Source organism: Acanthisitta chloris, unplaced genomic scaffold, assembly GCF_000695815.1.
Source record: "Acanthisitta chloris isolate BGI_N310 unplaced genomic scaffold, ASM69581v1 scaffold21395, whole genome shotgun sequence".
NCBI lineage: Eukaryota > Metazoa > Chordata > Aves > Passeriformes > Acanthisittidae > Acanthisitta > Acanthisitta chloris.
In genome coordinates, this window is record NW_008673422.1 from 95,964 (window position 1) to 112,965 (window position 17,002).

At 39.4% G+C, this 17,002-nt stretch overlaps 1 protein-coding gene across 1 annotated transcript in view; it reads right to left on the bottom strand.

Annotated features, from left to right (window-relative positions):
* The window catches only part of LOC103802486 (activating molecule in BECN1-regulated autophagy protein 1-like), a gene marked incomplete at its 5' end in the record, with an annotated part of 94,232 nt that extends 79,326 nt beyond the window's left edge, over positions 1-14,906 (bottom strand). The window contains 3 exon segments of the mRNA XM_009074967.1: positions 9,988-10,078; positions 10,081-10,157; positions 14,820-14,906. Of these exon segments, the coding sequence (XP_009073215.1) occupies positions 9,988-10,078; positions 10,081-10,157; positions 14,820-14,906 (255 nt within the window).
* Between the last annotated feature and the right edge of the window lie 2,096 nt (positions 14,907-17,002).

Below are 17,002 nucleotides of genomic sequence, written 5' to 3' on the forward strand. Positions count from 1 at the left end.
TCAAAACAACTTTTAGGGTCTGGCTCAAAATTCAGGTTATTTGTCATTTGTTCAGACACCCTTGTGGGACAAATCGAAACACTGATGTGGAGACTAAGAGTTGGCAGGGGAGAATAGCATTAAAGTCACATAGAACAGAGCATGAAAAGAAAGCAATTCCTCAACTTTCAGATTTATGAACATTTAATAGGGCATAAGAAGGATGAAAGTTTGTCCTAAACTGGATAAGACAGCCAAATCTCCTTGGATTTTTCTTCTATTGTCTTTTCTGCTTGTTAAGAGAAGAGCTGACCAATGTAAATTTAATGGAATAGCAATGTCAGCTCTGAAAACGGAGAAGGAGATACAAAATTTTAGGTACCAAAGTCTGCAGAAAAAGCAATTTTTTTTCATTTGGTAACTTGGCTACTGCTTTAATAACAGTGGATACAGAAGATAATCAAGACTCTCGGAGAGACAAAAGGCAGGCTATGTTCTGCTTTTCTATCTTGGCAAGAATTCTCTTTAATATTTAGAGATTGTTGTATCAGGAAGTGAAATTAAACACACAGCATGGGATTTCTAATGGAATCTCTTGGTCTAACTGTTTTCACTGTAGTCAACATTAAAACTTCCACTGCCAGTAGAATTAGGTCAACAATGACCATTTTGAACAGCTATCCTATTTCGAACAGCTATCAGAGCTAGCACCAGTAAGCCATGCAAGTTCAGAAGAACCAAATTATTTCAGACTAAGCCAACTGTTCCATATTTCCAGCATTTTATCATGTTTCATGCGATCCAATTTAAAATGCTAAATCCATTTCTATTGCAGAGGTTAGACACTTAGATACAGAAGAAATGCTAAATAATTGGTTGAGTGGTATCTACTAATATCCTTAAAGGTTGATACTGGATTCAGTTGCACCATCTTGATGTAACAGAAAAAAACCCAATGTTTGAAGCACCGAGAAAATGTTAGGTATCGGCACTTCCTTGCTATAAATTTTTTAAAACTGCAGGAGGTTACTTCAGCGGAGATAGCACAGAGGGCTGGAGTAGCCCAAAGATCGTATCAGGAGCTCAGAGGATGTTACCAAAAAATACCAACTTATTTGGCTTTAGAGGTTAGTCAAATCTGAGCTCAGGTCCTCTAAAGAGGGTACTTGGAAGCTGCTATATTAAACAGGCCATACTAAAGAAACCGATCCTGAAATCTTGCAATTCACTGCACAGGATTCACCGCTGATTTGGACAAAAACAGGTGATATATACCCTTAGAAGGGTGTACTCACAGGAGTTGCACAAGACTACAAGACAAAGCGTGTGCTATGTTTTGCAAAGTGTATAAAAGTAGGAAAAAAGGCGGTGAAGGTAACATTATGTTTGCTGGTGGTTCTAAGTACATATCAATTGTTTTCCAGCACCATCCTGATGGGTAAGGGAACATACACTGTTGGGAACACTATGACAGACAGTTAACTACTAGCTTTACAATTTAGAGGTGCAGCAAATACCAAATGTTAACATCTTTGTTTTTCCCTTTGTCTGATCTTGCAAGAGCCTGAGCATCTCCTACAAATTGCGACAGGAAAAAAAAAAAGGGAGCGTTTCTAGGAAATAAGCCTCTCAAAATAGAGAGGTAAACACAAAATAAGTAAAACCCTGACATTCTGAATATTTCAGTGAGATACAGGTATCCTAGAAGACAAAGGAAAAGCCACACTGCAAGTTGGTTGTAATTCTGCAGAGACACACAGTAAGAAATAACATCTTCTGGATCAGAGACTAAGACTAGTCCTTTATCCAAAAATACAGATTCCACCCAGCATATGCTGCTTTACTCACAGTACTCCTCTTGAAGAAGTTGTAAACTCAACCCAGGAAATGGGGCCCACACTACTCATGGCTCTGAGGACAAGCTTATCTCACTTAAAAACACAATTATGTTAAAGAGAAAACATTCAAGATGACCAATTTATCTAAGCAGAGATTTATTTCCACAAGTAGATTGAAATAAGCAACTCAGGAGCACAGGTCCTATCAAAAATGGTACCAATATTGACATCCTCAGACATGAAAATGACTATTAAATGATATTTTTTAATTATATTGAAAAGAATATACATAACTTGGTAAAAATAAAAGTTATAAATACAAATTCATATACCCATCTTTGAAGGATATCACTACTAGTGAAGGAAAAGTACTTAAGGCAGGACTGAAGGAAACAAGAAGAAACAAGAAAATGTAAACAGAAAGAAGCCTCTGATACATGAGTTTAGGGCCTTTCATGCCACTAAATGTATTACAACTGAGGAGCAAAGTCCCAAGTATAACACCAAAAGCCAAACGAACTTGAATAATAAAAATATTAGATAAACTGCAAAGAGCAATGCTGGCCAGCTGGAGAGATTGTTAAGTATCTATTCTTCTAGCTCCTGAGTAAAAGAAGGCAGGCAAGTCACCTAAGACATGGTACCTTTCTGTCTTTCTATCTTCTTCGGAAGGCTGAAATTCCAGTCTTTCACTAGGAGCTTTTTCAAAAGAACCGAAGGAAAACATGTATCTCTTTATCAGCTAAAACTTCTTGGAAAGCAGCAGACTGTTGAGTTACTAATGGCTCTCCTGACTAGAGGGAAACAAACCCCTCAAGCCTTGATTACCTCTTGGAGGGCTGTTAAGGGGAGAATGTATTTGCAACATTAAAAATGTACTTCAGAACACCAAGTGTTTCAACAGAAGCATCACATAAGAGAATTTATCACCTGGTCAAGAGAAACAGCAGCACTTGTCCAGCTGTCTCTATTTTAATCACCTCACTGTGTGGTCAGCTCAGAAATTGATGATGATGATGCTTTAGAATAAGACTGATACATTTCATAGCTACAGTGAATCATCAGGAAACAGAAATATCAGTGCCTAGACCAAAGTAGAGGATCCCTACTCCCCAGCCTAGACCTGATATATGAGTATTAAATTAAGGTAACCACAGTAATGAGTGTTTTATAACAAAAACAGGGCACTCAGCACTACAACTACCCTTCCTTTGAGACCCCTTAATTAGCCATTTTCAAACATTCATCCAAACAGGCGCATGACTAGGGAAAACATCACTTTGGCTAATTCTAATCACTTGGAAACTTCACAACTGGTGCTCACTGAACACAGTTTGCAGCACAAACATAAAATCAGCTGCCCCCATCAGGCTTCAGTACTGGAATTAAGTGTCAAAAGTAAGCACCGACCTTTTTCTTTTATCTTTTTTGTTAAAAAAAATATATGGCACTGTTATGCTACTGCTGTTCCAAAGGAAATGGAAATGAAAACAGAACTTCACAAACAATGCCAATCTGTTAGACCCACAGGCTAAGCACTACCTGCTCTGCATGGCCAGCAACAAGCCTGTAATAGCTTGCCTCCTAATCACTCTCATTAACACCGGACTTCACCTAGTAGGTGATCTAGTTTGACTTCTGAATTGCACAGACACAACATAAGAGCAAAAGGAAAACAATGAACACAGTTTATAAGCAGCAGAGCAGCTCAGATGTACCATCTTGACATTAAAACTGTTTCTACAGGCCCAGGCAACCAACAGTATGGAATATGACATAAGCATTTCTGGCAACTGCCACCTTTCAAAAGGCACTCAACTCTTCCACCACCCTGCTATGAAGACATTTGCCTTTCTGGAATGTGACTTAATGGTAAAACAACATTATGCTGGAGAGGTTAGCAATACACTGCAGTACTGCTGCAAGGTAACAGTCCTGTCACTGCATTCAGGCAGTATTACTAGACATCAAGACCAAGATAAGGGTAATATAAAAGACTGTCACAAAAGACAAAAATAATAGGGAAAATGAAGCTGCAGGCTACTATGAGTAGATCACAAGCTAATCTAAGACTCTAACTAATCCTTGAAAAATTAAGTTCAAAGAGTAGCTTCAATATCATTCCCATTCACCCGTGACTTGTAATTTTCTTAGCCTGCAACTGTTTCAGATGATGAATATAATTAACATAAATTCCTGTGTATCTGGAAGCAACATCCCAGTGCTAGCTGCTCCAGAAATCTGTAACATAGAAGAAAAAATAAAACAAACAAACAAAAAAACCCAACACCAAAAAGTGACCCACAATAGTCATGTCTGCCTTGAAAGCCAGTTTTGAGAAGATCCATTGTCATCAAAAACAACGATGCAGAGTCATATGAACCAAGAAACAGAAGCAGAGGAAAAAACACCAAAGCCACAGACAAAGGACCTCTGCGAAGAAAACAAATAGCAATCCTGCTTTTAATAGCTTAATCTGAATTGAAATAGCAACTTGCTGCGAAGAATATTATTCATAGCTGCTTAGCTAAGAAAGACAAATAACACACTGTCCTGTCTAAGACTTCGAAGAAGAAATTGCTTCTTTTTCTGTGTTATACTGATGTGTCATGGATCCTAAAAATCCTTTTCTATCAGCACTAAAGTGACATGAAGAGCCCATATAGATTCTTATATCTCCTATCACGTCTTTTGTTAACATCAGGATGGTACAGAGAAAAATGCAAAAACTCAGTCTAATTGCTTTTAGAAACCTTGTAGTCTGAATACGACACCTTCTACCTCTACATCAACAGGCTACCACTGATCAAGTCATCTCTTTTATCCATCTTCACTATGCCTGACCAGACCTTAATACTTGGCATCCCATTCATCCTGCGTTGCCAGCATAACCTATAGTCTCCCCACAGAGTAAACCTCTTTATCTCTGGGATTCCTTATGCTTCTCTCTCCACAATGGCAGAGCTTGTCTCCCTGTTCTGGAGCTCCATACTTATTTAAAGCCTCACAAAAAAACTTCAGCCATTCCCATCTCTCCTCTCTCCTGCCAAGAAAACCTGGCACCCATTTGAAGAAGTTTCGTTTGCAGAAATTGAAAGTTGTCACAGAAAGAAAAAAAAATGCCCTGAAATACACAAGTGCACAGTGGACATCCGTGAAGGGCAGTAAAGACCAAGTTCTACTCATGTGCTCTCAGCAGTTGGTGTGCTAAGGGAAATCAGCAGATACATTGTGAATGGACTGCATTTCTGCAGATTAGTGCCCCCATTGCACTGTCTCTAGCAAACATTGATACAGAGTTAGACTGAAAAGGTAGAAGACAGGATTTAAACACAAGGATGGATTTCTTTCACAAGGGTAAGGAAAAAGTTATTTCAGTAACAAGCAATCTCCAACCTCTCTCTCCCCTCACTCAAACTTTCCAAAACCTTTGTGTCTCAGTCACTGAGCAAACCACATGCGTATTCTCATCACGACACACAACTCTCTCCTGGAAACTCACTTCTACCATTCTACTCGAGGAGTAATAAGGAGAAGAGAATCCAAAACCAAACCTACTACCCAAGCACGCACTACTGAAAACCACACTGCCACAGCCACTGCCTTCCCTTCTCTCTCTCCCTACGTAATGTTAGCTCGGACACAATTGCATCCAGCCACTTCCTAAGCAATACGGTGAGGTATCAGTGCAACAGTCAAGGTTTTGAGGAAATTAACAACAAAATATTCTTTAAATGAAAGCTTTCCAAAAGAAGCGTGACTGCATGGGTATCACATCAATGTCTAATCAGACATGCACTTTTCTCCTTAATACATAAAAAAGTTGAACCAGAATGCCAACTTGAGGTGGAACACTATGACACTAAACAAACTTCCAAACCAAACACTGCATGTATAAAAGAGGCCAAAAAACATCTACCATACTATTCTCCAAAATGAATGAAAATCACACACAAGAAATGGAAAGTGAGACTCAGAGCTTTAAGGCAGCAGCAGTCAGCTGGCAGGCTGCAATCTTAGAACCTTTCAAGGCAAGAGGTTATTGGAGGAACTTGGATTTGGCAGTTCTTGCCACGACAGCATCAACAAAAGCAACCAAAAATGACAGAAGGTAGGTATGGTGGATACTCGTATCTTATGCACTTATGAAGAGACCCTTCTAAGACGCCCATCTGAAAACCCACAAGTCTTGGTCCAGAATGTGCCTAAACAAAAAGATTTTAAGGTGACAAAGTCACCTAATGTCACCCTGAATCTTGTAAGCTTTCCATAACTGATCCACCGTGTCTGCAAAGCAAGAGCCTGCTTCCACAAAACCAGAATGTCCAGTATGGTCTCAACAAAACAGTGCCTACAGTTCTCATATTCCCTGTCTGGAGGCTCAGCGGTGCCTAGAAAGAAATTAAAATGATAAAGCACCAAAACAAGACTTCAGGCCTGTGAAGTAAAGCCCTTTTTGTTGCAGAGATCCAATAAAGACCTTTTTAGCCAGTGACAATGGCACACCTGAATGGATCCACCCCAGCACAGATCTTTCTGCGAGGAAGGAAAAAGAAGAATAGGGAAAAGCTGCAGACATTAGAAGAGTGTAATCTCCAAGCTCCTTCATATCTATATTCTACCAGGCAGCTCACTCCCAAAAGCAGACAGAGGAGTAAGCCAGTCACACATTTAGCCTTACCTTGAAAGCCTTTATAGAACTGTACTAAAGAATTTGAGCTAGGCTTTCAGAGTGAGCTGGTAAATTGTCCTACATACCTGCTTTTCAGTCTGACAGATGAAACAAACCTGTACTTCTGTATTTGCTGCCTCACTTGGACAAAAAGGGATATAGATGGCCAAAATTCTTCTACAGAAACACCTTCATATCTGATTATGTTGACAAATTAGAATTACAAATGAAAAAATTAGATTGCACTGTCCAATGAGCCCTAGAAGCATCACCCACAGTCTGCAGTGTCAGAGAGCTGTTCTAAACTAAAAGAATTCTCTAGAACAGACCCAGGCAAAATTGTTGAAGAAGTCTAAAGAAAATAGTTCAGCTCTAAAAATCTAAATTTACTGTGTGATCCAAACCTAAGGCACTCAAATAAGCACTTGAAATTAGAAAATTCAACATGTATGACTTGTCTAAAAAGCATCTATTTTTACCAGTTATGCTAGAAGACTAAAGCGATGTTTCATTCCATTCAGAGATTCTTACTCCAGAATACAGGAAGCCTGATCATTTTAGCTTAGGATTCTGCTAAAGCTAACCTTAAAACCCACTCATATCAATCTATCTGTTAATAACCTAATATTATAGTCTTTATATATTAAAAACTGTATTAAATGCTTTCATGCAGACATGAGTAAGTTTACAGTTGAGAGCTGCATTCAATAAGCAGTAAGATGACAACAGTAACAGGTTAAAACACAGGCAGTGCACATAGAGAGAGAATGTCTTATCATACCAAAACCCAGAGGTGTAGTGTCTGTCTACTCCTCCTCTCCTGTCCATAAAAACTGGTGTCATAGGATATTACAAATAGCTATAAAAAACACTACTTCACCTTCTTAGACCAACACTCCTGCGACTGCTATCAGAAAGTAAATGTATTTATGAACGAATTCACCATTAGACTGAGTCACATGAGCAGAGGCTTTAACTTAAATTTAGAGGCCACAAAAACTGTGTAAAGGCCAAGTTTTTCATGCCCCTTACTAGCTACTAGGCAAACAAAACTGGAAAGATACAAAATGAATCTCTGAGGAGAAAAAAAACTTAGAATCCCACAAAAGGTTAGAGCAGAGGAAGGTATACAATGCACAGGCACAAGGCTCACTCCCTGCCCAGAACTGTATGTATAGTAAAACCAACTGGTGTTTAATGCCCCCTTATATGTTTCTCCTGATCTCTGGGAAAATAAAAGAGAGAATATTTAACAATTATATTAACCAGCTTAGAAAGACAAAGCACGAAGGCAATTTGCTATGACTTTCACATTAAAAAAAAATAAATCTCACTGGATTCCAGGAGAAAAGCACAAGTTGCAGACAGCTAGACACAGTAGCAGCTTCCCATCCTATATCACATCTGGAGAAGCAGGGAAGTAAGAGCATCTGGACCAGGGACAGAAATACAAAGGTAAAGAAATATACAACTGTGCAGGTATAGAAGGAAGGAAGCAGGGATACAGGAGCCAAAAGGAGAAGCAAGAACTCTGTGCAAGAGATTTAACTGTGAAGTCTTAGCAAAAGAAACCAAATCAGTCACAAGACAAGTTCCAGCTCTAAGGACCCCCAACTCAGCAGCTCTCTTTAATCAGCCAGGAGAAATAATGAAGCAGAGAAGGAAAAAGACAGCAGGTCTTGAATGTGCAGACCAGATTTCAATATGAAATATTCAACCAATGAATTCAGCCACTGCACATCAAGGAATAAACACTTTTTTGCTCAGTATGCAATGAAAGACAACCTCAGCATGGCTGATTGAATTGCTTCTCTGACTGAGTGCTCTTACTGTGTGAACATTATCTGCAGGAGAATGCACTTCTCTGCAGGCATTTGCCTGGCTCTGTGAATGAAGAATATACCAGCTAATATTTCACCAGCAGAACAACTTGCCCCAGACAAATGAAATGAAATAATGGAACTAAGGTCTATACTGGCAACACAGTGACTTCACAAAACTGGCCCAGCAGTCACCATATTTCTGCTCTTCCAGACCACAAAGCTGCTTTAGAAAAGCTACTAGGCAGTGACTTTTCTACATTATCTCCCTTCATTTACATTTTACACAAACAAGGCAACAATGACAGGGGAAGACATTCACTTACCCCGTACTTCAGAATATTTAATTGCTGGAGTACAACATGTCAGCTTCACAGAAAAACGTTTAAAAGGAAAGAAAAAGCCTACCACCACTTAAAAAGTGAGAAAGGAATTAATACCTTGCTTTTCTAGTGTTACTAGTGCCCTTCATAAGGGACTTCACACCGACACAAAGGACACAGGGCTTTAACAACATGCCATCTCAAGTGTGTGCCACTGAAGCAAGTGAACATGCAAGTTAAGATAGCAACAAAGCTGACAGCATCCTTTGCAGTCAGCTGCAACATAAAACTCCAGGTCTTTGAGGAGTTCAGCGCTCCCATCAGCACATCTCCCTACTACACAGAATCAACCTGGTTGGAAGAGACCTCAAAGATCGAGTCCAATCCTACACTACTACTGTAGACTACTGCTACAACCACGTTCAGAATTATCCTATGTTTAATTGCAATATACACAAAAGAGGAGAAATTCAGTGAAATACTTAGAGAGTATCCAGGGAAAATCCAGGGAAAATATTTAAAAGGAAATTACTGAAGACAGACTAGAAAGGTCATATTCTCTTTTCTTCTAAAATGGATTTTAAATTTAAATTCCTGAGCTTTTGGCCTCCATGTCATCTAAAGAATACATTTCCATACTTGCATTTATTGGAAAGAGTTTGCAATAAATTCACTCACTGGGATTATACTGGGTATCACTAGAAGTCCAAAAGCAGATGCTGGAGAACAGACTTTGTCAGCACAACCACTCAGAAGGAAATGTAGTGGCTAAGAGAAATGTTCTTCTAAGGTTTTGATGCAGAGTCATTCCTCACTTTGACACAAGAGACCTTTTTATCTCCTTACAGGAATCTAAGCCTTAATACAGATTCACAATCTCCACATCTTAAAAAACAACAAAACAAGAAAAGCCAACCAATCCCAGGAACTTCAGCTAATTTGACAAAGTTATAGAGCAAGTAAAAGTAACAGGACATGTTTGGCTGTCTCCTACAGCCTTAGACCAAAGACTGAGTCCTGCAAAGCCTCTTAGCAGTTCCTGTTCTGTCTCAAAATTTGAAGGTTCTAGTAAACGCCTGGATCCCCATCTATTCCATGGGAGAAAAAGGTTCCCCTTTTCTTTATTTAACCAGTCTTCCAAATTTGTTGAGATAGCCTGATGTGTTGAAGGTAGCCTACAGCATCCTTAATTTTCATAGCAGAAATGACAACACTTACTTGTAGCAATCACTACTCTAATTATTGGTTGAAGCCTAAGATGTCTCTGACTGGTAAACAGTTGGAAGCCAGAAGCTCTCAGTCTTGTGCTGAGAACAGACTCAAGCAAGAGGGCAAGGCAGCTTATGCACACTTACTCAAAATCTTCAAATTCCAGATCATTTCCCTCCACAGATGGGCTTGAGTTCTCTGAAGTAGAAGCAGAGGAGGAGAAAAAAATTTTGTTGATATAGAGCGTTGTCGAATACTGTCCCTCCGGGAAAGGTACTGTATCATCCTCTGAGCATAATACGCAGCAGGAGACAATCTGAGCCAGAGAAAGGTATACAGATGCTCATTACACAAGTACAGAATGACAGTCAGTCCTATTTTACCTTTTGAAGTCCAAGTGCCAGGACAGTAACAGCATATCACAAAATTGACTGTTCAATAGAGCGTTGTCGAATACTGTCCCTCCGGGAAAGGTACTGTATCATCCTCTGAGCATAATACGCAGCAGGAGACAATCTGAGCCAGAGAAAGGTATACAGATGCTCATTACACAAGTACAGAATGACAGTCAGTCCTATTTTACCTTTTGAAGTCCAAGTGCCAGGACAGTAACAGCATATCACAAAATTGACTGTTCACATTTTTATCTGTTAGTAAGACAGAGTAAATAAAGAAAGCAAGTAGAAGTCATTTTCCCTTTATACACTGCACTCCCATGTGATACCCTTGTTGTGCAAACAGAAGCACTACACTACCTATAGACAAAAAACTCATCCGCAGCACAGAGAAATTTGTCCTCGGGACTCTGGAACTCATTGATTCATTTATTACCAGTACATGCAAGTAAGCCCAGCAAGCATCACTTTTAAGAGCCAAGTCCACTCCCAATGTGAACATTTCTTCCCATGCCAAACAGCAGCAGTGTTCAAATAAACACTGAAGGAAGGTGCTGTTGTTTTGAGGGTACTTATGGAGCACTGTGGAGCATCAAGCAGGAGAAAAAAAGGTTTCACAACTTTGTAATCTAAATCGTAGGGATTTCATACAGTGGCAATTTCATCAGATCCACTAGATGTTGAATGGAGCTTTAAAAGCCTTGCATCCCACCTGAAAGGAAAACCTTTCTATGCAATTAACTCTTAATTCTCTGTCATGCAGACATTGTTTGCATCAGCTATCACACACCAGTATTACTCCCCTAATGCTAGCCAGGCAAAAGCACTCTTTTCCCACCCTGTGTATATCCACAGCTCCCAGCACAAGCTCTCTGTGATGCAGTTCCTCAGTGTTGAAGTCCAGACACCTCAGATGGTTCGTTTATCATTTCATTATCCTTATTTGGATTAGACTTGAATTCTAACTTGGGAGGAGGAGGGGAGATGACGACAATGTGCCTTCATGATGTAGACACAATGAGAGAGCATCTTCCCCAGGGTAAGGTCCCTGTACCCTTCTAGGCTGCCATCTTGGTAAACAGGCAAGTTTAGCAAACAGACCACAGGTTCAGGGGTGGAAAAGCCTAAGTCAATAACCAGCAAAAGAGTAAGGGGAACCACACACTCAGTTTGCTTTGAATTTCTCCTCAATCTTTTATGCACTGTTTAATGAGTTAAACTTGTTCATGCTTACAGAAAGCAGAAGGCTTTGCTGTACAAACACAGCATTTCTCTCTACTCCCCATAAGACTTAACAGGCCAAGTATAAAAAGGCAAGGCGTTACAGCAGCGCAGTCACAAATGAAGAGATGTTCTCTCCTTTGGCCTTTTCCATAAGCCAAAGTCTTTGTGTACACCTAAAAATAAGTCTACAGCATAATATGTGCACATAGAGGGAAAAAAAGTAACATGGAAACAAGGCAACACTGGAAAACATGAACAGTGGTCTCAGCAATCCAGCAGTGTAACCACTGAAACTTTTCTTCTTGCTAATATCACACCAAGGGAGAGTTTTACAGAAGGACATGGAGAATTAGTTTTGCAGACATTTAGTCTTCTAAAATGTTATGCAGGACACCAGAAGAAAAAAACACAATGATGCCTGTTAGACAAACAACAAAGAGGAGGCAATAAAGACTGGCCATAATGGATGACAAGATGCCAAATTTAGATTCCTGAGAGCACATGGTATGTACACTGGAGAGACTGTGAAAAAGATTGCCAAACACAATACAGGGAGCTTGAGTCTGATACACAGAGAGAAAGGTGTGAGGAATAAAATACTTCATAACAGCTTGAGATTTTTTTCTAGAGACATATCTTCCAAACACCCCTGTGATGATTTATATATGCAGTCTGGGGGGATCTTATTGTGTATTTCTATAAAAAAAATAAATATAGGTGTTCTTTGATGGCAGCTTTATTTGATTCCTCTGAATTTTTTTTTCTGAGCTCATACATATGGAAACTGTGCGGAATGACAGAACAACCAAGCTGAACTTACAGAAGTTCAGCAAGGCCACTGAGAAAAACTGCTGCAATCTACATCAGAATATTTATTCTAAATCTGAGGGAACTTCAGAAAATATTCTCCCTGCTGACCTAGGATATTCAAATATAGCACCACTACAGACAGTAGATGCAGGAACAAAACTAACACACACTCTCAAAAATAAAGTTTTCAGATCATGTAGCTAAAATAAAATAACAAAACACCCAAAAAAACGCCACTGGAGACAGTTTGGTCTTAAGGAGGTATATATATTTCTAATATATATTTAAAACACACATACACATGCAGCCATATATAGATGCTTATTTATAGATACAGATGTATGTTTATTTCACCTTTGTTTCACTTTTCCACTTTACTTAACATCTTAAAGACGTAACTTTACATTTCAAACTTATGATGCTACAAAAAAATCCCTCAAAATGCAGTAATACTCCTTGAAATCACTTCCCTAATTTCTAACAAGCTGAAGGCACAGTTAAAAATATCCTACTATCCTAGCACAACAGTAAAGTTTACGGAGGAAGACTCTAATCCTATCCCACTCAAACTCCAGCTCACACTGATTATGCATCTATCAATCTTATCCTCTGAAAAGGACAGTGATATTTACAGGAACAAATTAACCCTATTAGAAGAGATTTCAACATTAGACTTTTCTTCCAAAGCTCCTTACAACCTCGAGCTACTATAGCTTCTACCACAGCCTAAAAACACGAACTGTCACATGAAAAGCATTGTATCAGTTCAAAAATTGCTTCAAATAGAAAAATATTTTTGACAATGCTCCTTATGCTAGCACATGTCTAAGGCATTGATACCTTCTTATACATTTTATTGAAGTTTATCATAGCAGACATCTGATAGGAGGAAAAAAAGAATAAAAATAATTCAGTAGCCTAGGCAGGCCCCCCTTATGTCTTTTAAAAGCCAGCTCCTAGGGAGCCAGAATCAATTCCTAAGATCTCTGCTCTATCAATCCATCTGCTTTGGACTACACATTCCAGAAATAATGAACGGTGCACTTTCAGCAATTTAGTCGCTCTTGGCATTAATAAATTGACCTGAATGTAGCAATACCTTTTAACTAACATTTGTAAAATATAATTTTTATCTTTCCAGGTAAATCAATCCCTTTCCCTGCCATTGTATCAACTGCTATTTAGAAGCTTTTACACTTATCAGCATCATTCTGACATGCTGTTGTCAAGACCTGCAGCAGTCACTTAGACTGGTTTCCCAATGACCTTAGATATAGCTAGCACACTCCCCTTTACTTTCACCTCATTACAGTTTTGTTTACATCGTTCCTGAGCCTTTGAATTATCCTTACAAAGCATCTGTCATCACTATAAATGTAAAAAAAGCCTAACATAAGATTTCACCTCTATGAGATTTTATCTACAGAGATAGGTAGCAAGGAGTTATTTACCAGCACAACCATACCACCTGGCCAGTTTGCAGCACAGCCTTTTATTTCAAATTTATACTTAGAGTATCAACTGCATAAAAATGCAGATTTTGTTGCTAATGATGAAAAAAATAACGAGATTAGAAAAAACAACAAACCTCCTTCAGCAACTTAAGATATAATTTTCATGCAGTGGTATTCCTGTACTCTCCTTTAATATAAATCCTAGTAGACGTCAATTCATGTAGCTATGCCAGAGGTTCCCTAAGAGGTTAAATCAGATTTATTTTACACTTCACTGAATTTTCCTCATTCATAGCTTTGTTAAACCCATCTAAAGAAAGCTTATTTGTCACGATTTATTCTTTGAAAGCTTCCAAAGCTGCTTGCTGTTCACGATTCTGTCATTTCTTCTGACAAAGTCAGGAGGTCACATTATCCCATCTGTTGCTTTCTTAATACACTAAGCAGAAACTGCAAAGATCACTCCTTTCCATTTCTGATAACTGCCACATTTGCTTTTTCTAGTCCTCTGAAACACTCCCACCTCTTCTGAAGATTAAGTAGCAGTACAGGTGCTTCTATGTCTAATGTCAATGATTCATGACTCTTCAGAAATAATTGTCAGTATTTTGCTCTTAGTTAAGTATACATAGCCTCCTGGTTATGCTCTTTCTCAGACAGATACATTTATGGAGACAATCCATTCTTCCAAGCATGCTGGCTGCTGACACAAGCTCTTAATGGCCTTTATTGCATTGTCTCTTTCTCCTGAATAGACTATTTGTTTTTTTCTTCATTTTTCTTCAAAAGGGATTTTGAATGTATTGACATATCTCATTTACTGTTGGACTTGCTTGCCACCTAGTGTTCTCCATCCCAAATTATTTAAGGAACCCTTATGTCCTTACTCCAACAGTAATTCCTTTCTCTTTTCCTCATTCTCCCCCAGAATTAACAGCATCTTTTCACTTGGTTTGCACTCTGTCCCCATGGCAAGTCATTAAGGAGAAAATGGGTCCAATACTAGAACCATTTCCAGAGGAATCAATGAGTTATACCAAAGTTATGCTTTTATCTATGAAACTTCTGTGTCTTTATAATGCATTTAGCTCTTACCTGGCTGGATCTGGGTAGATTGGATGTTCCCGGGATCCTGCTCCATCATAGCGAGATAATGAAATGAGGGAAGACTCCAGCAACCTCCTAGAAAGGAAAAACAAATCACAAAGACCATTCAGGAACATCCCTCCTATTTATGCCCTACTCTTTAAAACCCCTTAAGACCACTTCTACCATTAGTGCAGAGAATTCCACAACATACTGAACCACTCACTGATGGTATAGATGTTTTCACCACATAGCTATTCAAAGTGTAACATTCTTACTGCACAGGAGAATGAACACCTCAAGTAAGAAATAAGAGTGGTCCCAAATCTGTTTCCAAGTTTCAAGGAAAAGATGTAGGTGTCACTTCTCCTTTGGAGACAAGCCATCCCAATTTGTCCATAAACACTACCAACTGCATTGGCCATCTGTGAAACTCTTACATACTCAAAGGTGGCTATACAGGGAATGGACCATGGAGTTCAGGACAAAGGACACACCTTGGCATGTGGACTTTAAGGGTACCACTGGTGTTAGTCTCAAGGCTCTGAAAGTGAGGCTTTCAGCTACCAAAAAATGTTCTTTTCCTCTGTATTTTAATCAGCCCCAGGGAGAGATACCAAATATTCGCTCAAGAAGTAAATGTATGCAAATGCAGCCAGACAGCCTGAATATGTGAGAAGTGAGTCTGAGTCATGAAGGCAGTAGGATCAGAAGTATATAGCAGGCACATGTCCTCCACCCTGGCTTCTACATGCACCCCTATCTTGCTCCTGTCATAAAGCAGAGGACAGCATTGTTTCAACACTGACTCATGCCTATTGCAGCTATTAGATTAACATAAGAGAGATGATTTGGGGCAGGTATGGAAAGTGGAAAAACCAAGTGCCAAAGTTTGTATGATTGCTGAGTTTTCTTTCAAGTCTTTCTGCTTTGGAACTACTGCTAAATTTTGTTTTCCAGGCTGTAAATTAATTAAAACTATTGTGGTTTGAAAGTCAAAGAGGTCCAACATCACATATCTGTTCTATTCACTCAGACACACAACTGCCAAGAAACATCTGAATCTCTCAGTCTTAGCTTCACATTCCTAATGACAGTTAACATTTGCAGTGCAGGACAGCAAACATCAACACAGAAAACAGGAAGAAGGACCAGATAAAATCCACACCCAACTTCCCATTCCTAGCCAGATAAAGACAGTAGAAATGCAAATAAGACTTTTTTTTTTCCTAGCAGCAGCCCACCCATCAAGACCTCAACACAAATTTTCACTGCCTTCTAGCAATTAAAAAAAAATTACTTCAATTTTACATTATATATCTAGAATACAGAAAACACTGAGATTGCTCCAGTTTTCCAGCTGGGAAGTCATGTGTCATCTTGAGAAACTCAGTACTTGCTGCAAAGCACTGGGACTCTACAAAAGGCAAGAAATCCTGTCCTCTCTGGCACAAAGTTGCTTGGCAACCATTTGTCTTATTCAAGAACAGTTATTAAATTTCTTAAACTTTGAGATTAATCAATTCCCCAGGTTCCCAGGTTACTGAGTCAAAAGCTCTAACCTTCAACACTGCTAGATATTAGGAATCCATTGGCTCCCCAGAAAGTTATTATCCTTCAATCCTGTCTTACCAAACCCTCTCTTCTGTCCAAATACATGTCAATATATGCAAAACCAGCTAATCCAGAATAAACAGTGCTGCAGTTTTCTGAGATACACCTGAAGTCATAGAATCATAGAATTTTAGGGGTTGGAATGGACCTTACAGATACCTAGTCAACCCCCCCTGCCGTGGGCAGGGACACCTCCCACTAGACCAGGATGCTCGTCAGGGTTGGGGCAGTCACCACTTCCCTGGGCAACCTGTTCCAGTGTCTAAACACCCTCACAGTAAAAAACGTTTTCCTAATATCTAGCCTAAATTTCCCCTCCTTCAATTTGAACCCATTACCCCTTGTCCTATCACTGCAGTTCCTAACAGAGAGTCCCCCTCCAGCGCCCTTGTAGGCCCTTCAGATATCGAGGTCGCCACACAGTCTTCTCTTCTCCAGGCTGAACAGACCCAACTTCCTCAGCCTGTCTTCATAGGGAAGATGCTCCAGTCGTCTTACCAACTTCATGGCCCTCCTTTGGACCCACTCCAACAGTTCCATGCCCTTCTAACGTTGATGGCACCAGAACTGCACACAGT